The following is a 23,575-nucleotide window of genomic DNA, read 5'->3' on the forward strand; positions in this document are numbered from 1 at the left end:
ATAAACCTCTAGGTTCCTGACCCAGATTCTGACTTTTGGCCTAAATGCTTGTTTTGCTTTGTGTCCTTCCGTTAAACAAAACCTCTGTTCACAGCATACAAAGGGTGATGCAAAAATAGTTTATTATGACATCGTTTATGTAAAGTTAGGTAATATTTACAGTAGAAATGATCAGCTACATCCATGGGAATCTAGCATGTCACACAAAGGAATAAATATTTTGACAAAGTAACACTTCAGTTTTAGCGAACACCTGATCAGAAATTTTGTTTTTAAAAAGGAGCCTCAAACTAAATGGTAAAAGTTTTGAATTGTCAGAGAGCAGCAAGCTGACCGGGCTCTTCTTTTCCTGGGGCCCCTGCTGCCCCCACGAGGGTTGGGCCTTCCAAGGGCGGGCTCTCGGGGTCTGAGTGCAGCCCTGTCTGATGAGCATTCTCTTTTAGCATCAGCACAGAGCGATGCAGGCTCGTTCTCTGAGCACGTGCCCCCTGAATGAACAGCCGGTGGGGGTAGGCATGGTTGCCGCCAGGGATCATCCACAGACGTGTCGCAGCGGCAGCCACTGTCTCCGTGTCCCCATTCTGTCTGGGGACTGCCTGGGCCCAGCAGTCAGGCACAGCATGTGTTGTCTAGAGTCTGGGTTGAGACAGTCACCCTGATGGAACTGTGTCTGTGAGGAAAATCTTTGAGGAACCTTATATTTTATAAATACTACTTAGGAAAACTCCTATCACTTAACTGGTTTTGAATCCTAACAGTCAGTAGATAACGTTGTTACTAAGGTTAAATCCTAAAATCAATTGGCTGTGATACAAACATAAACAAGAATGAGTTTTGTGTTCTTTGTACTCTGTTCCCAACTTCCTATGAAATAAAACGCAGACGTGTGTTGCGGCTCGCTGTGGAGAGGTAAGGGTGGGCGGCAGGGACATCTGGCGGACAGGCAGCATGGCAGGAGGCTCAGCCCCGGGCCCGCGGGTCCGTGTGGTGGAGGGGCGGCAGTGTGAAGCCGCCACGCGAGGCCCAGAGCGCGTGGCCTCCACGCAGCCGCAGTGCCGACAGACCCTGAGGCAGCGGCTGCCGGCGCGGCCTGCCGTGCACAGCCTGGGCAGAGAGGCGCTCCTGCACCCTCTTGGGTGCAGTCTTGGTTTTCCCTCAAGACTTTGAGTGACTTTCCCAAGAACGAGGAACAGGTATTACTGAGACCTTTCAGGAAGAAACAGAACCACCTATTAAATGACTCAGGCTTTATAAAAGGTAGGTCAGTCAGTAAAAATGTTTCCTTGTCATGTTGGTTGGAACTGTGTCGTACCCAAGCTGTTTCTTCTTGTCTTAAAAAGCGGTGCTTGTATAAGGAAAAAACCCACCCACACAGAAATCCATTGCAGTGACCCCGAGCCCTGTGGACACCGCTTGCTCTGCACGTCCCACTTCTGCACACAGAGGAGCAGGGAGCCGCCTGAGGGGCCTGGAGGGGCGGGCACTGTGTGTCCGGGCCACCGTGTGCTCAGGGAAGGGCAGGCCTTCCCTTTACAGAGGAACTTGCTGCTCTCGAGAGACTGAGAGTTCGCTTCCCTCCTGGGTTTCCGTCCCGTCTTCTATCAGGGTACCGAAATGCGTGGTTTCAAGGCCTCCCCTCGGGCTGTGGAGGGTAGAGCCTGGCGACAGTGTGGACGTGTGAAGACAGAAGGGCAGCCCCGCGCCGCCAGAGGACGGCAGGCCCGCTGCAGGAGTGTCCCAGGCGCCCTGTGCTCGGGGCCGCTGGGCGGGCGCAGCGAGGTGGCGGCGGTCCCTTCGCAGGACAGTGGCCCTGTGGGTGTCGGCCTCGGCTCGCTCAGGCAGACCCTGAGGATCACAAGTGCGCGTTCATACAAACTGCTGCTCCCGCTCTTCGTGGGTCTGGATGCTGCGAGTGACAGGCTCCACGTCTCTGGCCGGGGGCTGGGCCTTCCTGCGTTCTCTTCCTCCCACCTGCTGAGCCTCAGCTCGGCCTCCACCGGTCTCCCCAGCATGGCCATCGCTTCCCCCCACAAAGCCACACTGGTTCTGACGCCCAATGGCACAAGCCCGAGTGTCGCACTGCAGCCAGCATGGTCACCAGAACGCTGGCTTTCAGCCCTGCCGGTGGCTGGCGGAATGCACGACCGGAGGAGGCACGAACCTGGCACTTGTGCTGAAGGTGTGCAGGCACACAGCGGTCAGGTGACACCACACTGTCCGGCTGTCCCCTAGGCAGGTGTGGCGGCTCAGATGCAAGTGCCTGCAGATCCCCAGGGAAGGAGTGAATGTTTATAGGAAGAGTAGACGCAGTGGTCTCCTCCTATCCTTGGGGACATGGGGACGCTCTCCCTGTGGGGTCAGGGCTGGAGCTCCCTGGGCTTGGGGTCACCCGTGCCTCCCTGTCCACAGCCCCCCAGGCACCCTTTCTCTGCCAGCACAGAGACCACCTCCAAGGCTGCCCCGCACTTGTGCTCTTTCCTCCTCTGCAGTCGTGGCGGGCCCCCGTCGAGCTGGGGTCTGCTGACCCCCGTCAAAGAGCTGGGGTGCCTGTAGGGGGTGTGCCAAGGACACTGCAGAGCAGGGACCCGTGTCCAGCCTGCTTCCTCCAGCCATGCACAGCCCTCACCTTAAGTTGATGGCCAGCACTGCCCGGGGCAGAGGGTGGGTGTTTGGGGAGCCCCTGTGGCCCAAGCTTCTGCAGTGTGGCTCCTGGCCGCCTCCAGAGAGGCAAGCCCTGCCACCTTGGGTGCGGGGGCCCCTGTGGAGTGCTAGGTCAGACCCCAGGTTGACTGATGGAGACACGGGGCTAGAAGCTCCTTTGCCCGGATGAGTGGCAGCATGTGGCCCACAGGCAGACAGAGCAGCTCCGTGCAGACCCTGCACCCTGGAAGGAGGCAGCGGTGGCACAGTCTCAGTGCCCAGAGGGCCCGGGCCCCGCCCCCGCCCCCGCCCCCGCCAGACCCTCGGCGCTGTCACCCACACAGGCGGCTCTGAGACGTGCTGGTGTAGGGGGTGTCTGATGAGCAGGGTTAAGGAACTTTTGCAAGCATGGACCAACAGCAGCGATACAGTGGCCAGCACAGGATCAGGAACAGGGAAGGCCCTGCAGCCGGGTGCTCTGAGCTGTCGCAGCAAGAAGGTGGGCAGGGCTGCGTGCTCTACACCCCCGGGCCTCTGCCCTGCCTTCAGGGACACCCCACGTGGCCTCATGGTTCATCTAGAAACTGCACAACGATGTGTACGTTTTCACCCCCAAAGTACCTGCGTACCCCAAGACTGTGGCCCTCACCCAAGTGCCGACCAGATGCCGCGCAGGCTCCCCCTGGGGCTGTGTCCCTGCTCCCGTCCACACAGGATTAGTTCCTATGGAGTGCTGGACGATGCCTGGTGGCAGCCACTGAGAACACAGAAGCGCGGGTGCAGCCCAGCATGGGTGCCCCGGTGCCCTGGGCCTCAGCTCAAGTGAGCACACGTGCCAACGGCTGGTTTCCATCTAGCTCCAACATCCTCTCTGCCTTCTTGACATAACAGGGTCTCCGGTCAACCTTCCCCAAAGCAAGAGGGGGCTTCTTTCCAGAAAGGTTGAGGGGTGAGCGAGCTTCCTCCTGCAGTGACACTGAGGAAACGTGCTGTCACTGTGAGTCCAGTCTGGAACCCAGGCTGCAGGGCAGTGTCCACCTCATGTGAAAAAAGTAGGGTTCCTGGTGACCAAGAGAGAATGAGCATAGGAAGGAATGAGAGGGGCCGGGTTTTGTGCAAGATTTAATAAAAAACAGACAAAAATAGGAGTGGCTGCTTTCAGCATTTCCCAGGCTGTGAAGGGTTTACCATGGCGGTCTGGGGTGCGGCTCTAAGCGGTGTCAGTGGATGTGTAAGAGCTGCTGCCCTCGCCCCAAGCCCACGGGGCAGGTGCAGGCTCAGCCCCACCCTGGGCTTCCAGGGCCTCCCTGGGCTACGAGCTGTCAGCACGGGACCCACAGCACAGCCTTGTGGCCCCTCCTGCCCCACCTGCACGTGGGGTGAGACAAAGCTAGCTTATCCCAGGCTGCTGGGCCGTAATACTGACAGAGAGCCAGGGCAAGGCGGGGCAGGTTGCAGAAACCAGGGAAAGCTTGGATGAAGACCACAGGGAGTGGAGCGAGCCACCCACAGGCCAGTCTCTCATGCATCCAACCACAGTCAACGCAGACGACACCAAGAACAAGGACGACAATAAAAAAAGAGGTGGACAGGAGTGGCACGGGGGCTGTGGCCAGGAGGTGTGTCCAAGCTGCACGGGGGCAACTAGTCGCGCTCCAGGTCCCGGGACTCAAAGAGCTTCAGGCGATCTTGCACCGTCAGGCCTTCCTTCAGACTCTGGTGGAGAAACAGACAGGCTGTTGGCCTCAGCCCTGCATGGCGCAGGCGGCCGGTGGTGAGGCACGGCGCGGGGCCCCAGGGGGTTAGTGGGTGTGCGAGGAGGGTCACGGCCCCCGAGGAAGTGGTGTTACTGGACGAGAAAGAAAAAGTCAGAAACAAGACCGATGCTGAGCTTAGGGCTCTGTCAACAAGCAAGGATGAGACCAGTGGCGCTGCAGAGAAGACCCTGCGGAGAACAAGGAGGCACCTTCTGTGCCCATGTCTGGCCCCGGGAGGCCCCGAGCATGCTCCAGGATGGACAGCCTCCCCGCTCCCGGGCCTCACGGGCCCTGCTGGTTTCTCTTGGGGCTTGGGGACATGGAGGCCATTCCTGAGCCTTTCAGGACGGAAGCCTGCCCGTGTGCGTGTGCACCTTGGTAAAGGTGAAGGACGTGCAGACCCTCGTGGCACGTGCAGGCTTCCCTGAGCATGAGGCAGGTCTGGGTCCGCTTTCCCTGGGGCCCCAGCTACACCCAGGACAGTGCTGCTCGCCTGTTTTTTAATTCTGCCGCCACCGAGTCAGGAAGGGGATAAGCCCACGTCTCACTGACACGCGCTTTAATGTGCACGAGGGCCTCACGTGCTCTCGAGACTCTGCTCCCAAGCATGCCTGCTTCAGGTCAGTGCCACAGCACCCAGTTTCACCCAGGGGCTGGCCCTGGCACCTGCCACCCACACAGTTTTAGCTGGGACCTTCCTTTTCCCTAAGTGGCAGCAGACCGCCAACTACCCAGACCCGAGGACAGAGGCCTCCGAGCCCTGTCACAGGCTGGGAGGGGCCAGTTGCTGCCCACCCAGCACCTCTGTGACTCCACGTGCAGCCGCCCAGACGGGGCTCCCCCCAAGGAGCCTGGACATGTCCCGTCTGCTTTCAGTCCCAGAAAAGCCCGGCTGTTCTTAAGACGAGGAGCTGCTGACCCAGCGGGGCCAAGCCCTCCCGTCCCTGAGGGAGGCAGGTACAGAGAGCGCCCACAGGAAAGGCAGACATCCACAGAGCAGACCCTGGTTCAGAAAGCCCCAGGGACACGGTTAGCTTCTGGGTGACTTAATTCCTGTCTCCCCGCCGGGGGTGGGGGTGTTACAAACACATCAGGACAGAGGGCCACACGGGACCTGTGTGGCTGGCTGGCTGGCTGTTGACAGCACGTCATAGGCCCAGTGCCATGGCCAGTGGTGTCCCTGAGGAAGACAGCAAGGGCCCAGCTTGTCCCTGGGCCAGCAAGAACCCTGTTCTTATGTCGAAAACTTGCCAAGCCAAACCTACTCCAACGTGACTCTAGGGAACCCTGTCCCTGAGCTTCCCCCAACTCACTTGGTCCAGCCTTGCCGAGAGCCCCAGACAGACCTGCCCTCGCTTCCTGCCGTTGCCTTCACCAGCGAGCAAGGCCTTCCCAGCACACCTCTGCAGAGGCCTTGTGAACAGAGATCTGGCCCTTTGTCCAGAGCCCAAACTCCTTTTCTTGCTGTACTACTTTTAGGATCTTAGTTCCCGACCAGGGACTGAACCTGAGTCCTGGCACTGAGAGTGCCAAGTCCTAACCACTGGATTGCTGGGCAAGTCCTGCAAAGTACTTTATTTCCCCTGGCATGTAGTCCACCTGAGGAGGCGGGCTCACTGGATCAAGGCTTCCCTGAGGGGCCTGTTGTTTACAGGCACCGGCAGAAGGCCCACAGCACCCACGGTGAACCTGTAGCAAAGACAGGCCAGCCTCAGACAAGGAAGTAAGACTCGTCAATAAGAAAACCAGAAACCAAAGAAGCAGCCTGGGTTTGCTGAACAGAACTGCTTCCACATTTTAAAAAAAAAGCCCCAACTAAGATTCTGACCATGAACCACATCTGGTGGGAAGCGGCTCAGGACTATAAGGAACAGAGTGGGCTGAGGACAGACCGCTGGGCTCAGCTCCTCCCGAGGCGGCCCCTGCAGCCTGGCAAGCTGGCACCTGCTGTCTGGCCCCGAGGCCCCATCAGCATCCCCGCTGCCCTCAGCTTCCTCACCGGGGCATCAACAAGCTCAGCTCAGCCGAGCTGGTGAACCCACTCAGGAGTGACTCGGGCCCTGGACACCCAGCCCTGTGGGAGCCAGGAGTGAACAGGCACAGTGTTGGAGTCAGGCAGCCAGTGCTCAGCCCGTGCCTCCTGTCCTCTGAGGTGCCTGGGTCCTCCGGGCTGGAAAACGCTCAGCCCCTAGTGCCTGTGGTCCCCGTGCTCTGCTGAGCATCTGCCAAGCTACAGGCATGAGGCATCAGCCCCCTTGGCCTGTCAATCCTGGGGGTGGGGAGTGGGAACTACAGCGATGGGAGGTTCTTGTCAAGTTTGCCTCCTGACAGAGGGAAGAGGTGTCCCAAGAGAACGTAAGCACACACCATTCAACACGCGGGATGAAGGGCTGACAATGCCTGTGCCCCCCAGGATGTGGCTCTGGGCAGCCCACCAGGCTGGGGGAGCACCCCTCTGTTAAGAGGTTACAGTTAACTTCCCGGAAGAAGTTAAGAAACTTCACATGGATCCTGTCTGTGCTGCTGAGCAGGAGGAACAAGAATGACGGGAAAACGAGCTCCTGTGGAGGAGTGAGCAGTGCATGCAGGCAGCGCTCCTCGCGGGCAGCAGGCGAGTGGCGTGAGAGGAGGTTTACCTACACGACAGGGGGGCCGGGAAGCGGGTCGTTTCAGTTATCCCATGAGACCTGCTCAATTACGGACTGTCAGGGGAAGAGCAAAAACAAGACACACACACAGTAAATCCTAAGTGCAACAAGCTGGGCACCCCACCCTCCGCCCACCTTCCCGAGGGGTGCGCAGGGGGCAGGGGCCCATGTGGAGGAAATTGAGCGGACGGCGTCAGTGTGAACTGCAGACGTTCGAGGCGCGGTCCAGATGGCAGGACGGCCCCCGGGAGCCCTGCCGTCACCGAGGAAACAGTCCTGCTGCTGTGCAAGGGGCACTTGGCCTGAAGCCCCAGCACCGACCCAGTGGGATGTGCATGACTTGAGGCACCCTGGGGACCCTCCGTGCAGCCCCTGGTGGGCTCTGCACACCCAGGGAAGACCCCCAGACTCACCTTGGACCTGAGGCCTCTGAGCTGCCGGCCGACACATGACCTGTCTGTCTTCAGGAAATCGGGGTTGCTCTTGGACTTCATGATGTCTGAGAAGATGAAGAGGGCACACGGTGCTAGTTTTGTAAAACCCCCAGAACACACAAGTCTGAGGGCTTCCCAGCTTAGCATCGTCACCCACGTGACATCTCCATCACAAACCAGGGGAACGCCAAGCCCATAACCGTAAGTCATAAGATCCTCAGAACAAGGCACAGGGAGGCGTGGAGGATGACTGCGGCCCCAGGCTGGCTGCGGCCCCGCTGCTGCTGGGCCCCTGCTGCCTGCCCTCCCAAGATCCCGGGCTCTAGCTTTCTGTACTGAAGGCTCGCTCCCCGTCTCCTGTGAAGAGCTGCGTGGTGACTAGTGGGCCAGCCCCGCGACTGTGGAAGCTGAGCCAGCTCTGTGCTCCTGTGTGAAGTGCCAGGTCACAGGATGCGTGCGCTTCTGGGTAACCCAAGTCCTCTGGCCCCCAGACTCCTCTGAAGCAGCTGGTGTTACACCTGAGCTGAACTTTGCTGCCTGTGGCCTGCCTGCTTTGGGAGTCCGTCAGGAAAACGAGAAACATGGCCTGCTGTCGTGAACATGTGTACTGAAGAGTGACTGTCCCTTGTGAGCTGGCACCCGCCACGCCCTGCCCATGCAGCCAGGGAGAGAGTCTGACACAGAGAGGGCTCCTCTGCTGGATCAAGGGCCAGCAGCCCGACCACCCAATTTCGAGAGAGAGAATCCAGAGCTGCAGGACTCACCATATCCGGACACAGGTGGGTTCTCCGGGGACTTCTCACCCAGTGCTTCCGTGGCGGCTTTCAGCTGCTCCTTCAACCTGCTGACGTCGCAGTCGGCCTTCGCCCTCACGATGCTGAGCTCTGTGTAGATGTCTTTGTACTTGTCACTGGCGTACTTCTTATCCTTGGGGACAAAAGGACAGCAGAGAGTGGTTACAGACAGGCTGGACTAGGGATGCCTCCAGAAGCAGAGGAAGCAGGTTGACCACACCTTGCGGAGGCAGAAACCAGACACAAAGTACAACAGGCATGGCAGGGCCCCGGCTCTGGGCAGGCTGGTGCTGCCTTGACCCTGAGAGCACCTCTGTGCTTCAGGCTGGAAACCCCGGTCTTGGCCACCCCAAGTGAGTCCGCCTCCAGGAGCACCCGCAGGAAATGGCCGTGTGCTGGGGCCCTGGGCCCCGCCAGGCGGGGGCAGGACTGCCCTCCCTCATGTCCGCTGCCCCGCCCGAGGGCCAGCATCCAGAACACTCCTGACAGTGAACGCACTTGAGCCTGTGTGTGTGATCTCGACCCACGTGGCCCCACCCTCCAGGCCCTCATGGGACGTGCATTACCCGCAAAGCTGTCTGTAACTCGTCCTTGAGGGAGCTGATCTCCTGTTTCAGGTACTGAATTTCTGATTCCTTGACCCTTAACAAGACCTAGAGAGAGAAATGAGGGAGCTGCAGTGTCACGCAGCTGCTCAGTGTTCCGTTTTGGAGGTCAGCACTTGTGATGTGGTGGAAACCAGGGAGAGGGGCAAGGGAGTGAGGGTGGGTTAAATGTAAAGGTCCCTGGGGCCTCGAGAGGTCCCATGCTGTCTGGCTAACTGTTCTCTGTGTCCTGGCGTGACTTGGGTTTTCCCATAAGCTGGGGCCACCCCTGGTCCCACGTGCGACTCGTGTGCCGCAAGCTGGTGAAGGGCCTGGCTCCGAGCCATACCTCTAACTCGTAGGCGTCCTTGCCCTGTGTGAGGGGCGAACCAGCGGCCTCGCCACCGGCGTCCCCAGTCAGCAGTGTCCGTAGCCGTGAGATTTCTGCAGCCAGGCGGTTGTTCAGCTCCTGGAGACAGCGACACAACCACAGGCTGCTCTGAGAGCGGCCTAGGGCTGCGGTCACGGCGCAGCCGGGCGTCGGAGCGAGCGCGTGAGCTGTGACACCTGTGCGGAAGCCGTGTGCACGGGCCAGAGGTTTCCACAGCCCCGGCAGGAGCTGCGCTCCCAGCCCCGTCACCGCAGCCGGCGCTGAGCAGCTCCGTGTCCCCGTCTCTGCAGGATTGGGGCCTTTCGCTGCCCTCAGCCCTTACTTCGTGTTCCTTCTCTCCAGCTGACAGGTGGTCACCTTGGGCGACTGCAGTGACCAGGCGAACAGCTGCGGGCCCCAGGGTCTCGAGCCGGGGGCCAGGCTGACAGGCCTGTCTGCTCGGTGCCTTGGGAGGATGAGTGGTCCAGTGCCCACAGAGCAGCTGTCTTCAGACTAGACCTACCTGGAGCTGTTCCATCAGCAAATATTTTAAGTGTGCCCCAGTTTTCTAAGCAGCAGGCATGTTTTAAGAGAATAATCTGACAAAATCCCATGTGAGCACTGTATGGTCTTGACTGGGAGGTGTTTAAACACAGTCCCAGCCTTGGGGATGAAGCCCTGGGCCCCAACCACACAGTGACGAGAAACAGAGCCCTAGGCTAGCAGCCAGCAGCAGCGGTGACTTCTGCCCACACCCTGGTGAAGCCGGACATCGGGTGGTGCCTGCAGAGCAGGGCCCCGTGAGGCTCACCTGGTTGTGGGCATTGAGCTCCTGGTTCTCACGCTGGCACTGCCGTAGGGCCTGTCGCTCGGCCTCCAGAGCCTGGGCCAGGTGGGCGTTCTCCAGGCACTTCTGCGAGTACTGCTCTGAGAGGACCTCCAGCTCACGCTGCACGGACTGCAGCTCCTCCCTGGGGAGAGGGCACCGCTCACTCCTCTGGCCACGCCCTGGGCCCAGTATCCCCTTCACGAACTCAAGGGACAATGGGACACCACCAGGCCAGGCAGCCACGAGAGCCCCGTGCCCCGTCACAGCTGCAGGTGTGTGCCCAGCCTAGTGGCTCCGTCCATCCCGCAGTAGTCTGAACTCTCCTGGGGTTCGGGGTTGGGAGAGCCTCACCCTCACACCCAAAACGCGCTCTTTCAGAGGTGCAGAGGTCAGAACTGGGCCATTTCTGGCCCTGGCTGACAGCCTACACCAGCTCTACGCAGATGTGGAAAACCAAGGCCGAGAGGCTACAGACCCCCTCCAGCTGAGGTGAGCTGCTGCCGCCGCCCACCCACCTCTGCCGTGAATGCGGCCCCCCTGAAGGCGGCTCTGCATGGCCTGCGGTGGCCGAGGGGAAAGCTCCCAGGGGTGCTGGTTCCCCTGACGGCAGAGCTCAACAGCAGCTGTGGGGTGGACACGCCTCCCCCTGCTGCCTCGGCAGACAGCACTGCAGTGAGTGCTGTTTGAAGACGTGGGGGTTGTGGCCGCATCTGCACTCCCACCCCCCAGCTTTTGAAGCAGCGGCAGCTGACGGAGAGAAGGGATCCAGGGCTCTCCCAGGTGGGTCCTTAAGATATGACTGTGTAAGACCTCTTCTGCTGCATCTTACTCTCTCTGTTTTACTGATTGGCTTCTGTTCAGCTCAGTAATGGGACCACTTGGGCCGTGAGAGCAGTGCTGGGCCAGCCAGGGTGGCGTGGGGCGCCTTGAACAGGAGGCTCCGAGTGGGCTCAGTGCCTTGGGCCTCCACCCACGCTGCCAGGACCCACGTCTCAGAGGCTTGTACAGAGACAGGCGGAAGGCACAGCCCGCCCAGCCAGCTGGCCCAACTCACAGGTACTGTCGCCGCAGGGCCTCAACGTCTGCGTTGACGCTGCTGATCTGGGACCGCTGGCTCTTCTCCAGCTCCCGCTCCATCTCCTCGCGGTGGGCGTTCTTCATGGCTTCGATAGCTGTGGACAGGATGTGGCCCTTAGTACTGAGCAGCTTGGGGCGAGACCAACAGGAAGGGGATATCCCGCACTGCTGAGGCTTGGCCTGTTGGCAGTTGGGCCAGGAAGATTCCCCGGGAACTCCCCGACAAAAGGGATCAGGTGGGGTTTGGTTTTAATATTAAATAAAAAAAAAAACTGATTCCGTAAATGTCCAATATAATATAGAACAAGCAGACTTTCGGGTTGGCCTGTCTTCTCTCTCGGTGCTAAGACCCAAAGCTGTTGTGGAACACAAAGGAGGGAGCGCCCGCCGAGACCCAGTGCTGGGTGCTGACTCTCCAGGCTCTGACGGACCAAGGCCCTGCAGAAGTGTCTGCTATCAGAGAAGCACCAGCAGAGGCTGACAAGACGAAGACAGCCCCTCCGGTGCACAGATGTGACTGGCTCGGGGCTGATGAGCTCCCGAAGGGCTCCTTAAGCCAGCCGTCCCCCTGGAGAAGTGTTAGAGCTGGTGCCCAGCTTGGGGAGAGTGACTCCCACCTGAGATGGTGGCTGCGGTCTCCTCAGCCAGGAGGCGGTCCTTCTCCTCCCGCAGTTTCTCCAGCTCCCGCTGGTGCTGCCTCTGCAGGTCCTCGATCTTCTTCTGGTGCGTCTCTTCCATGGCTGCAAACCCCCGCTCGCACGTGGCCTGAAAGGTGCACAAGGGGCTTTACCCACTTCCCTTCAGCTCCCTGAGCAAACTGTGACCGAGAGGACCACAGCCCCACCCTGCCTGGCCCCCGGGCGGGAAGCTGCTCTCTGGAGCAGAGCCCGGCACCAACTCACTCCCAGTTAGAAAAGGGTGTTCACCCGGTGAGTCCTGCCTGATTCCTGTGGTTGAGTTCCATTTCTCTGCAAAGAGCTGGTACTGTGGGCAGGAGGAGGCTGCCGTGGAATTAAAAACGGCCCAGCCAGGCCCTTTATGGAGTGACTGGCAGGTAGGCCTGACAGGACGACGACAGAGAGCATGGGCAGAGGCTGGCATGCCTGGTCTGAGTTAACCACTGACGTGCTCAGAACCGCCATACCCCGGGCGTTGGGCACAGTTGTGAACAGAGATGAGTCTTGGTCAGCTCTCAGGAGCTGAGAGACCCTGTGAATGACAGTGACCCAGAACATGGAGCTGGGGGCCCAGCCCTGCCACTGCCCAGCTGGCCACTCTGAGATGGTCACTGAACTTCTCAGGCATGCGCTGAAAGAATCAGATTAGGGTGTGGGACATTTCCTTTTCCTTGTGAAGGAGTACAAAGAGGGGTGCTAATCACCAGGCGCCTCTGCTCATCGCATCGAGGTCACGGAGGAACCGCTCACCGGCCTGGTCTGAGCCTTGCTCCAGCCTGGCTTGGTTTATGACCTGGATGTGGGCTTGGGGAGCTAAGAAGTGGTCCGACTACCCCACACACCCACTCTGTATCCCCCAGGCCTGGCGTATCAGGTTAGTCTCCTGCACGGGATGGGTGAGTGTGCCTGTGGCCGTCAGGGCTGGTCTGTGCAGCTCTTTTGTGGATGGAGGCACATTGGGACCTCTCTAAAAGAGAGGGCTTTGCTAAGTAAGGCACAGGAACCATGCTGCTCGGTTCTCTTTCAGAGCTGCGAGAATGTGGCCACGTCACCTCTGATGTAAATCTGGGGGATCTTCTTGTGCCCGGATTCAGGAAGGATACCAGGAACCCAGTCTGTGTCTGGGCACCTGTCTGACTCCCACAGGAGCAGACAGACCTGCTGTCCACCACTCACTGGGCATTCCTCCTCACAGTGGCTTCCAGATGGAGCCCCTGTCTCCTCTTTGCAGCTCTCACACCCCTGGACACCTGGAGACTCCCAGAGCTGCCCTCCCACATGCTTTGGTTCAGCATGGCCTCTCGGTCAACACACGGGGGAGGGTCTAAGTCATAGTTTGATGGGAATGTTTTAGAGTATTTCAAGATAAGGGTCAGAACTCTTCTTACAGAAACACTCAGGTACTTCCTTGGAGAGCATATGTTAATCTGTAAACACAATTCTAACTTTTAAGACAGTGAACCCTGGGGTCAATCGGTTCCTCAATGACTACTGTGCAGAGGTGCCAGAAAAGGCACCAGCTTGCAGCTATCAGGAGAGACTCCAGTCTCCCTCAAGTGACTGCTGTCAGCCCGGCACCCAGGAAAGCAGTTTGGTTGTAATTTCTATGTCTCAGAGGACCCAACGAGAACAGACTCAGGACAGAGAATGCTACCCAAATCCTCAGCCTGGCCTACATCCCCTCAGGGGCCCAGCATGCACCCACATCAGCACAGGGGCTTCTTCCCTCCTGACTTCAGGCTGACTGCGCAGACCCTGAGTGTCAGGGGAAGCAGCTGGGATGTTACTTTCAAACCCAGGCTGGTGTGCCCTGACCGCACGGGACCGTGCAGCACTTTCCATCAAACCTTGAAACCTCCTGGGATTCAGAATGGCTTTCAAAAGGTTTGGACTGAGTTGGGAAAAGGCAGTGCAAACAGCCTGGCAGGTGCCAAAGTGCCTGCTAATGCCCAAGTGCTTATCACAGCAGCACAGAGCCACCTCAGCACTGGACGTGGTGCCGGCTAGAGGAAGGGGAACATGTGAGGAACCTGGCATTTACTGCATTCGTGTGGTAAGAAGCCCAAGAGCAGGCAGCCCAAAGCCCAGGCAGCTCCACACAGCTGAATGCTCCAGGGCCGGGAACGTCACCTGGACAGGCCAGGGCCATGGCGTCCTGCCCACCAATGGGGGTGTGAAACAGGATGGATGTGTTAACCTTGTGGAGAAAAGAAGGCTGCATCTCCTTGAGAGAACCACCATTCCAGACAAGGCTCCCCACTGGATGCGGCCCCTGGGGAGGGTGGAGGTGGGAAGTGGCCCTTGACACTGTGTGGCAAACACCCCTGTCCTTTGACAAGCCCGGCTTTCCGCTCCCAGGACAGTTAGAAGGAGAGGAACCTTGCCAAGTCTAGGTCTGCATGGCCTGGAGGTGAGGGGGGCCCCCACCGGGCTCTGCTGCGACCCCCTACGCCCACAGGCGGTCGAGGGGGAACAGTGCCTTTGGAGCTGAGAACCCTGTCCCAGCTGCACCCCGACCACTCCGCGCTGAGACCTTGAGGCTCTCCAAGTCCCTCTGGCGCTCCTCCTGCAGGGAGGCTACACCGCCCGCCGGGTCCTGATGCTCCAGCTCCTCCCGCAGGACGTCCACTTGTGCCTCCAGCTCCCGGACGCGCTCCCTCAGCCGCGCCACGGACTCGGCCTCGCCCTCGCCCTCGGCCAGTGAGCCGCAAGGGGGGTGGCTCTGGTAGTGGCAAAGAGTCTCCTGCAGGCACCGCAAGGTCTGCGAGTAGTGCTCCTGCAGGGCCCGCAGCTCCTCCTCATGGATGGTCTGGAGCTCCCGGACCTTGAGCTGGAACCTGGCCTCCAGGGCCTGCACCTGCTCCACAGGCCGCCCCCCCAGGTCCTGCTCAGCCCTGGCCCCAGCTTCAGGCTGGCCCCAGACCCCGCCACATGCGGCCCGCAGCAGGCCCTCCACTGGGACCACCTCCTCCTTGGACTGCTCTGGTGGGGCAGCCAGGCTCGCGCAGTGCTCGCCATGCACCAACTCCAGATGCCTCTGCTGCTGGTCCAGCTGGGTGACCTTGGTCTGGAGCTCCACATTCTCCCTTTGGGTGAAGGCGATCTCGTCCAAGTACTCGCCCTTCTGCTTGCGGAGAAGCTCGGACTCCCCCTGCAGGGCTCCCAAGGCCTGCTCATGCCCCTGGTAGGGGGCCCCCTGGCCCAGCCAGGACTCTTTGTAGCCCCGGAGCTCATTCTCATACTCAAGCCGGATCCTGCAGGCTGCATAACACACCTGAGCCTGAAGAACTGCATCCTGAACTAATAAAGAAGAATACTGGCCAAGGCCTCCCAGACAAGCACGGCGCGAGAGATGCTGGGATGCCTGCAGGAGCTTCCGACAGTCCCCAAGTGCCTCCACAGAGGGAAGCGAGGTTAGGGAGGCAGAAATCTCCCCCAGGAGACTGGCCTTATCTTTAAGCTGCAGGGCAAGCTCCTCCTGAATAGCAGCTAAGACTCCAGAACTCTGGCTGGACAAGGGACAAGCCAGGGAGTCGGCTGGGCCCTGATGACTTGGTGCTTCTACCGGCGGGTGCCCGGCCCAGGACACCTGGTCACCGTCTCTGGTGCCCAGTGGAAGCTGCAGGGCTTCCGAGACCTGCTGCATCACCCTCTCAAAGGCAGGGGTCCGGTAGGCCCCGAGGACCTCCTGCAGCATGCACTTGTGCTGCTGCAGGGCCGCCTGTGTCCCCTGGAGGGTCTCCTGGACGCTCCGGAGCCTGCGGTGTAAGGACTCCCTCATCGAGCACGCGGCGAGACTGAGCTCAGCCCTGACCCATGTGGCATCCGCCAGGGCAGGGGCTGGGGCTGGCCGGGCACACGGCTGCCTGCCTCCCAAGGCGCTGGCTGCCTCTCCGCCCAGGTGCCGGCTCAGGGACTCGACCTGGCTCCAGAACTCTCCATCCACCAGCACCTTCTTGGCCCAGGCATCTGCTGGGGCCCCCGGACAGACCACAGCACTTTCAGACTCTAGCCGCCACCGATCTGACTGAGAGATCTCCAGGAAGACTTGCGACACGTCCGACGTTGTGTTCCGTAGCGAGTCTGCAATCTGGTCTATGAGGGCGGCTTCCAGAGCTATCTGCTCAGAGAGAAGCTGCAGCTGCTCCTGCTCGCTCAGTGTCAGCATGTGTGGCAACTGCTGGGATGGAGCCTTCTCCTCCTCCGAGAAGCCTGTTTCCCCCGTGGAAGCTGGCTGGGGACGCAGGGCCTGGACAGCACCCACGAGCAGGCTCTCCAGACCAGCCAAGGACCCCGCTCCTGCGTCCCCTGGCAGGGACCGCAGCTGTTCTCGACAGCTCTCCAGGCAAGCCAGGGCCTGGCTGTTCTTCACCTGGAAGTCGCTGAGCTCCCCGACATGGCTCTCGACCGCCTCCGCCCTGGCCTGTCTCTCCTGCTCCAGCTGGGCGGCCAGCGCGGTGACCTGGAGCAGGCTGGCTCGGAGCTGCTCGCAGAGCCGCGCCTCGGTGCTAGCCCATTGCTGGTGTAGCACAAGCAGCGCTTCCTGGCTCTGGCCCTGCTGGCTCTCCAGCCTTGCTGTCACGCCTTTGAGCTTCTCCTCGGTGACGTAGAGCTTGGTCTCCAGGGAGTGGATGATGGACAGGTAAGCGTCCGGGTCACTGGGCATGGGGAGTGAGCTGGGGGTAGCCTCCGATGACATACTTTCCTCCGAGGGTGAGCGCTCCTGACTGGTGTCTGAGGACACACTGCTGGCTCCGGTCTTCTCGCACCCGTCAGGGTGGGTGTACTTCTGACACTGGATCGTGGAGAATCGGATTCTTTGCCTTTTAATGCCAGGTGCTCCCTGGTCAGGTTTTGAGGACACTTCCGACCTCAGGGGCACTGTGTTCTCGTCTCTGCTGGGGCTGCTGTCCCCCAGCTCCTCCTCCCCTGGGGCCACGTCCTCCAGCCCCGAGCAGGGCAGGCCCGGAGGCATGACAGCAGTCTGGCACTGCAGGCCCACACGAGCAAGGCTGTCCTCAACATCCTCCAAAGACTCTGTGGCCACTCGCTGTTCGATCTCTCCCTCTGCCTGGAGTTTCCCGTCTGCCTCATCTAGGCTGCTCCCCAGGGTGGACGGCCCCAGCACAGCCTGCTGCAGGCCCCGCCCCTCCCTCTCCAGCGCCTTCTCGTGTGCGTCCTGCAGGCGCCGCAGCTCCTCCTCCTTCTCTTGGAGCCTCGTGTGTGCGCCCTGGAGCTGGCCGGCCACTCTCCTGAAGGAGTGCTCCAGGCTCTGGTAGTCAGCCTCCCTTCCCCTCAGCTTCTCCTGCAGTGCAGCTACATCCCCATCGGACAGGGTGACACGGCCCAGCAGCTCTTGGAAGCGCTGTTGCGTCAGGTCGCGCTCATCGCGCAGGCTCTGCACATGCTCGGCCAGCTTCTGGATGCTGGCCTCCTTCATCTCCAGCTGCTCCTCCAGCCGCTGCACTGCCTCGCTGCCCTCGGACCCGGGGCTCAGCTTCTCCTCCTGCAGCGCCTCCACCCGGTGCTCGTGCTCCTGCAGCCGCCCCTCGAAGGCGCGGGCCCTGTCCTCTGCTTCCGCCAGGCTCCGCAGTAGCTCCTGCTTCTCCCGCTCGCAGCTCCCCAGCAGCAGCTCATAGTTCCTCTGCAGTTTCTCCTCCATCAGCCTCTGGGCCCGCTCGCTGGCACCCAGCTGCTGGCTGAGGTCGGTGATGCGCTCCTGCAACTGCTGTACCTCCTTGTGCCGGTCCCGCTGCAGCGCCTGCTGCCGTTCCAGGTCCCGCAGCTCCTGAGTCCTCCCCAGCAGCAGGGCCTCTGCGCTCTGGAGCTTTCGCTCGCTGGTGCGCAGCTGGGCGCTGAGCGCGGCCTCGCTCTGCTGCCACTCCTCCAGCTGCTCTCGCACCTTGTCCTTCTCCAGCTTCAGCTCGCCCTGGAGCTTGGCCAGCGCCTGCTCCTTGATGGCAAGCTCGGCGGCAGCGTTGCCCAGCCGCACCTGGAGGCTCCGGATCTCGGCCTCGTGATGCCGGATCGCATCCTTGGCCTCCCCGTAGCTGCGCTTCAGGGCCTGAATCTGCCGTGTGATGAGCTCCTGGCGCTGGCACTGGGCCTCCAGCTCGCCGTGCAGATCCTGGTTGACTCTGTGGAGCCTCTGCCAGGTGCCGGACGGGGAGGTGGCCACTTCGGTCTTAAAAAAACCGATGAAACACGTGTTAGTAACACTCGGCCTCCCAGTTCTGAGTGTCACACCTCTGGCCAGGGTCAACCACAGAAAGGCTCCTTTGTGGGTCTGTCTTTTATCCTTTGCACAATTTTTTTTTCCCCATTTAAAAAAAACTAACAAATCATCTCAATTTTTTGGTAAGCAGCTGTTTCCAGATAAACAGAAAACATGAACAGTAACATCAAAACAGCTCTAACTGCACAGCTTCTAGGAGAAATAAACCAAACAAAACTGAATAATGGAGCAGAGTGGTAAGCAAACGAAGACTGCGGGACGAGAGACTCTGGCAGGAGGCGGGGGCAGGAGCAGAGCAGAGCATCATTTGTTTCGCAAAACAAAAGGCACATGGCTCTAGACCACAAACCCCACAAGAGCGCAGCACCCGACACGTTGCCCCTTCCTTCTGGGACAGGAGAAGGAAGGGCGGCACCGCTGGTGGACGTCAGTGAGGTGACATCCGAGACACTCGTGTGGGAGGTGGCGCCCGTCCTCCACAGTGACAGGAAGAACTAACCTCTACCTGCAAGAAGACAAAACGAGGGGGAACGGAAACCATGGAGAAAAACGTGAGAGTTAACAAAACAAACAAACCTTTGTGGAGTTCAAAATAACAAAGTGAAGCGTGCAGAAAATAAAACAATTGAAACGAAACTCCTCAAACTGAAAGGCATGCAAAATACACAGAACTAATTAACGGAGGAAAAAACAAGAACACGAAGGGAGTGAGAACAGCTCAGCCTGAGAACTGGCCTGCCCATGGCTCCCTCGAGGTATGCTGGCGGGGAAGCCACAGGTGTGACACTCAGTTATGTAAGTTAAGAGACAGTCCACAGCCACACGTGCCAGCTCCTCCTCCCGGCTGGCAGCACGGCGCCCACCCGCCACCATTACCGTCCTCACCCGTAACCCTAGAGGCCCTCCTCGCTCACCCAGACTTGAGATCATAAGCACAGTGAAAGCAGAGGAGGTTAAGAATAACCGCCCTCTGACCTGGCAGGGAAGTATTAACATGTCTGGCCTGGGGTCAGACACAGGTGGGTTCTGAGGTTAGCAATGTGCAAAATCTGCTGCCAGTATCTTCTCGGCCTGATGTCGGCAAGCAGCCCAACCGGGGTTTTAAAAGGTGCTCCCCAAACCTGCAGGGTCTCTGCACAGATGTCCCAGAAAGTCCTGGAGTGACATGCGCAGGAAAGAGGGGTGCCCCCATACCAGGTCCCAGGGCCTCAGGGTCTGAACTGGGCATGGCAACAACCATGGCTGAAGGCTGGGAGGAGGGCCCAGGGCACATGGGGCACCTCGGGCTGAGGCCAAAGCCGGGAAAAAGCAAAGCAGAAAAAATGTCCACCAGAGGGTGTTGCAGAGGGGGCAGGAGGACAGACTGCCCCGAAGGTCCACCGGACCAAGGAAACCATAGTGCTGCAGTCTGCAAATGCAGAGACGTACCACAGCGACTCGGGCCTGGAGAGTTGGGGGGCCCTCTGGGACCGTGTCTTGGTCTACACAGACAAGGAACCTGGTGCTGGGGGACGGGGTGCAGGACCTGGCGCCCTCAGCCTTGGATGACGAGACTCACGTTCTCAGTCCCACCATCCTGCTTTGCTCTTCCTGGAGCTCATCTGTCTGTTACCTCTCACCACCACATATTTGCTAAGGGGGCAGCGGAGTGCTGTACCCCAGAACTGGAGTAGGGCCTGGAGCACTGCAGGACTCGCAGCTCACACCAGCCTGCCCTGCCCAGATGCCCTCCTGCCTGGTGAGACACCTGCGGCTCCCTGAGACCACCTGGTGACTGGCACTCTGACACAGAGACACCTGCGGGAGACGATGGGTCTGGACTCTTGGCTCGGGACTGGGCAGCCATGTTTCCCCCTCAAACCTCAGGCTCGGCAGAGAGTAAGAAGTGGGGCTGCCAGGCGAGTAGACAGTCCCAGGCTGCCCTGTGGGTGGGGCACAGACACAGTCGGGGGAGGGGACCAGTCCTAGCTCTGCCACAGGCTGATCCTAAGGAGGCACTTGCCTGTTCCTCAGTTTCTTCTGTAAAATGAGACTAACACTGTTCTTGTGAAGTTAGAAATGACTTGCAAACATGTGACACTCATTAATAAATGTATGTTGGGCTCTTTGAGAGCTGAAAAGAAAGACAACAGAGTTATCTTATTAAAAAACAAAAAAGCCTTAGCTGTAGAGGGTTCATCAGATTCTCCCAATGTTACATGAGCAGCAGAAGCACACTGTCCAGAGCACCTGCTCCTGCTACAGAGGACCCTGGAGCCTGGCACTGGTTTTTGCACATTCCTAGCCTGCCTGGGTCCTGCACATGAAGCCCGTGGGTGCCCAGAGGGTGGCAGCCCCTCAGCCCTACCTGCAGCACATAGCCCTCCCGGGCGCTCTGCTCCCGGCCCAGAGCCACCCTCAGCTGGTCCTGCAGCAGTCGGTTCTGTTCCAGAAGGTCTGAGGCTTCCTTCTGGCTCTGCTCCAACTGCAGGCAAAAAGACACACGTGTGAACCGGGACGGCAGCAGCGGTCAGGAGCAGCGCGGCATGGCCCTTGCGGTCCTCCTGGTCCAGCGTGGTGGAGCTCGCCGGCAGGCGCGCTTGTCAGGTCTACACTGCACCAACGGCTCAGCTCAGGCTGTGAGTCAGCACGGGCGCCACTAGCTTCCAGCTGCTGGGGGCTGCACCAGGCCAGGCCCTACAGGAACAAGGACTCCATGCCTGTGTCTGAGGGAAGACTGCCCAGTGGGTCCTTTGGGTGTCCTCAGCATGACCAAAAAGGCCTGTGCTGCTCCAGGCAGGCCTTGTCCAAGGCTCTACCTCAGCTCCTACAGAACCCCCTTCGACCAGCTGGACACGATGGATTTTGTATAAAATCACGTTGGTGAGGATGGGTCCTCAAGAAGCAAGCGGCCCCTCACTGTGGTTCCTAGCAGCTGTGAGTCCAGCCATCACCTCCTGCCCCTTCCAGCTGCAGGCTGTGCTGACTGGCACAAGGACCTTCGTATCAAACCCTGCTGTCTGAAACAGTCTCAGAGTCTAGTGTGTGTGGCCTGCTGACCTGCAGTCCAGCTGTTTAGAGCAATCTGATTTTGGACTGTTAATTTACTGTGTTTTGCCTCTATTATTGTATTAACAGTCATAGAAAAATGTTGATGCTAGTGGTAAATACCAGCCTCATGAATCTAACAAAATAAGACGAGAAGTGAAGGCAGGCCAAGGGCCCAGCCTATGGTTTCATCAGACCCCAAAGTAAAGAGCACATCGGAATCAGCAGGCAGGCCGGCCATGCACACCCCTCCAGGCTTACCCAGGGTGCAAGGCTGCTGTGCCCACACAGGAGCCTGCCTGTTCACTGTCCTCTCCGCCAGTGTGCCCCAGAAACAGGGCAGGTGAAACACACACCCCAACTCTGGCACCGCTGGCTCTCAATGGCAGTACCCACCCCTCTTGTCTATGAAAAAGCCTGGTGTGCACCTCCCCCTGACCCAGCCCTCCCCCCAGTACTTATCTGGGACCTGTCTGTGTGCCTGGTTTGCTGAGGGATCTACAAGCCCTTGGGCCTAGGCCCATGGCTCCTACACTGTTGGGCACAGAGGGGGCCAAGGAAGGGGGCTGCATGGAGTCAGCCAGCCTGCCCACCCGTCCTGGCCGCTACCTCCTTCTCCAGCAGCGAGGTCAGCTCGGGCGTGGAGAGTCGGTCGCTGCCGTCTTCAGAGGACAGGTGCAGGGGGGCAATGGGCACCTGCTTCTCCTCCCGGAGGGGGGTGGTCTCCACCTGATGCCAGCGCTGCTCGATCTCCACATGCACATTTTGGGTCCTGAGCTCCGCAGCTGTGGGCGGCCCCATGCCCCGGTCAACCTCCATGCGCAGGGCCACATCGTCTGCACTGGGCCCCTCCACGTCAGGCGTCCCAAAGCGCTTGCGCCGCTCCTCCCGCCGACGTGCGCGCTCCCGCTCCAGCTCCCCGGGCTCCACCTCGGCCCGAGGGCCACCGGCCCTCTCCTGGGCCAAGGCCTGCTGGATAGGGCGGAACTCGGCCCAGTCGAAGGTCTTGGAGCGGCCCTCGCGCCTGCGCTCACGTGCACGGCTCCTCCTCTGCTCAGGGTCGGGCTCCCCAAGCTCCCCGTCCTGCTTCTCCAGCGGCCTCGTCTCTGAGGGGGAGCTGCTCCGGGCCTTCACCTGCGGCAGCGAGCTGCAGGGGCCGGAGACAGTGGTCAGGTGGGGCCCCCACCACCAGGCCCAGCCCCTGCTGTCATTATGTTCTTTTCCTGCTCAGCCGCGATCCCTGGAGGGAATCCCAAGGGGCTCAGCCCTGCCGACAGAGGAGCCGCAGACAATGGCCCAGAGGTTTCCTGCTGGGTGATGCTAGGGTCTGAGAGCCTTGTCAGGTTTGCTGGGCACAGCCACCATCAAACCAGGCCATATGGGAGGGAAGCGTGTGCTGGGCCGGCGGTGACAGAGTGAACAGGAGCAGCTACTTTCCTCAAGGCTTGTGGGTTTTCAATAAGCAGGTAAGGAACACAGTCACGTCTGTGTTTTAAAAAACCACTCTGGTGGCTGGTGTGACAGCCCTGGGACCACCTGTGGGCCAGTGAGCTGGCTGACCTAGGTGGTTCCCACCAGCCAGCACCACATAGGGGCTCACTGGTCAGGACTCAAGAAGACTGGGTGGCCCACCTGGGCTGGACGGTGGAGGACACCCCTGCCTGCCCAGCAGCCGGGTGCACCCCCTCCCCCACAACCGTAAGTTGTGGCTGAGGACAAGACCCCGAGACTTCCCCCTCAGCCTCTGGTCCCACTGAAGCCCTCAGCACAGGGTGGGAAGCCCCTGAGTGGCAAGGGCTAGGGCTGGGGGGCTCCAGGGAACACAGACAAGGAGCCTCCAGAAGAGGTACCCTCTGTCCTGGGGGCTTCCAGGTCAGGACCACATGCCTGGACACACTTCTCCAGGATGGACCTTTCAATAACACCCAACTGCAAGCTGGCCCAGGGCCCCAACTGTGTGATGGTCAGGACATCACACCACCTCTCTGCCACTCTCTCTGGAGAGGAAGCCCCTGCGACCCCACCAGACTGGGGCTGCAGCACATGGATTGAGCTAAACTTCTGGTGTCTATACCTTCCTGGGACATGCATGGCTTAGCTACACTAAAAAAATCATTCTTTCCTCAAAGGGTAAAAACCCCCACACAGAGCAAACTGAGGCAAGCACCTCGGCTCAGACCAGTGACACTGGAGTCTCTTCCTGTCAGGAGGACGCTGCGGCCCTGATGTGGAGGGAAGGCACCTGTCCCGAGCCACGTGGGCCTGAGCACGTCCTCCACACTGCTTCTGAGGCCAGAGCCCCACACCTGCTCTGTGACACCCCGAGGCCAACGTCCCCCCACCTGGAGCTGGACCGGCCACGTGGGGTCCCTCAGAGAGTCCAGAGAGGGCCTTGGCCTCTGCTCCCGGTCATACAGACTCAGGAACAAATATTCTGTTCGTCTAACAGAAGAAGGAATAGAGTCAGCACAGGACAGAAGGAGTAGAAAGGAGAGTCTCTTTA

The 23,575-nt window shown here is 59.9% G+C and overlaps 1 protein-coding gene across 13 annotated transcripts in view; it reads right to left on the reverse strand.

Moving 5' to 3' along the window:
* Positions 1 to 100: 100 nt before the first annotated feature.
* The window catches only part of MPRIP (myosin phosphatase Rho interacting protein), a 92,889-nt gene continuing 69,414 nt past the window's right edge, over positions 101 to 23,575 (reverse strand). For 7 of the 13 annotated variants that reach the window (XM_024980258.1, XM_059878121.1, XM_024980257.1 and 4 more), the window contains 11 exons: positions 21,682 to 22,219; positions 20,393 to 20,509; positions 14,344 to 17,994; positions 11,751 to 11,898; positions 11,111 to 11,228; positions 10,039 to 10,198; positions 9,207 to 9,326; positions 8,840 to 8,926; positions 8,244 to 8,406; positions 7,459 to 7,544; positions 101 to 4,356 (listed from right to left, as the gene is read on the reverse strand). In XM_024980258.1, coding sequence (XP_024836026.1) covers positions 4,285 to 4,356; positions 7,459 to 7,544; positions 8,244 to 8,406; positions 8,840 to 8,926; positions 9,207 to 9,326; positions 10,039 to 10,198; positions 11,111 to 11,228; positions 11,751 to 11,898; positions 14,344 to 17,994; positions 20,393 to 20,509; positions 21,682 to 22,219 — 5,260 coding nt within the window. In that variant the 3' untranslated portion in view covers positions 101 to 4,284. Of the gene's footprint in view, positions 4,357 to 7,033; positions 7,100 to 7,458; positions 7,545 to 8,243; positions 8,407 to 8,839; positions 8,927 to 9,206; positions 9,327 to 10,038; positions 10,199 to 11,110; positions 11,229 to 11,750; positions 11,899 to 14,343; positions 17,995 to 20,392; positions 20,510 to 21,681; positions 22,220 to 23,575 lie in introns of all 13 variants that reach the window. The other 6 variants (XR_009491540.1, XR_009491539.1, XM_059878119.1 and 3 more) reach the window with 6 other exon arrangements.

This window comes from Bos taurus, chromosome 19, assembly GCF_002263795.3.
Source record: "Bos taurus isolate L1 Dominette 01449 registration number 42190680 breed Hereford chromosome 19, ARS-UCD2.0, whole genome shotgun sequence".
In the NCBI taxonomy this organism is placed as follows: domain Eukaryota; kingdom Metazoa; phylum Chordata; class Mammalia; order Artiodactyla; family Bovidae; genus Bos; species Bos taurus.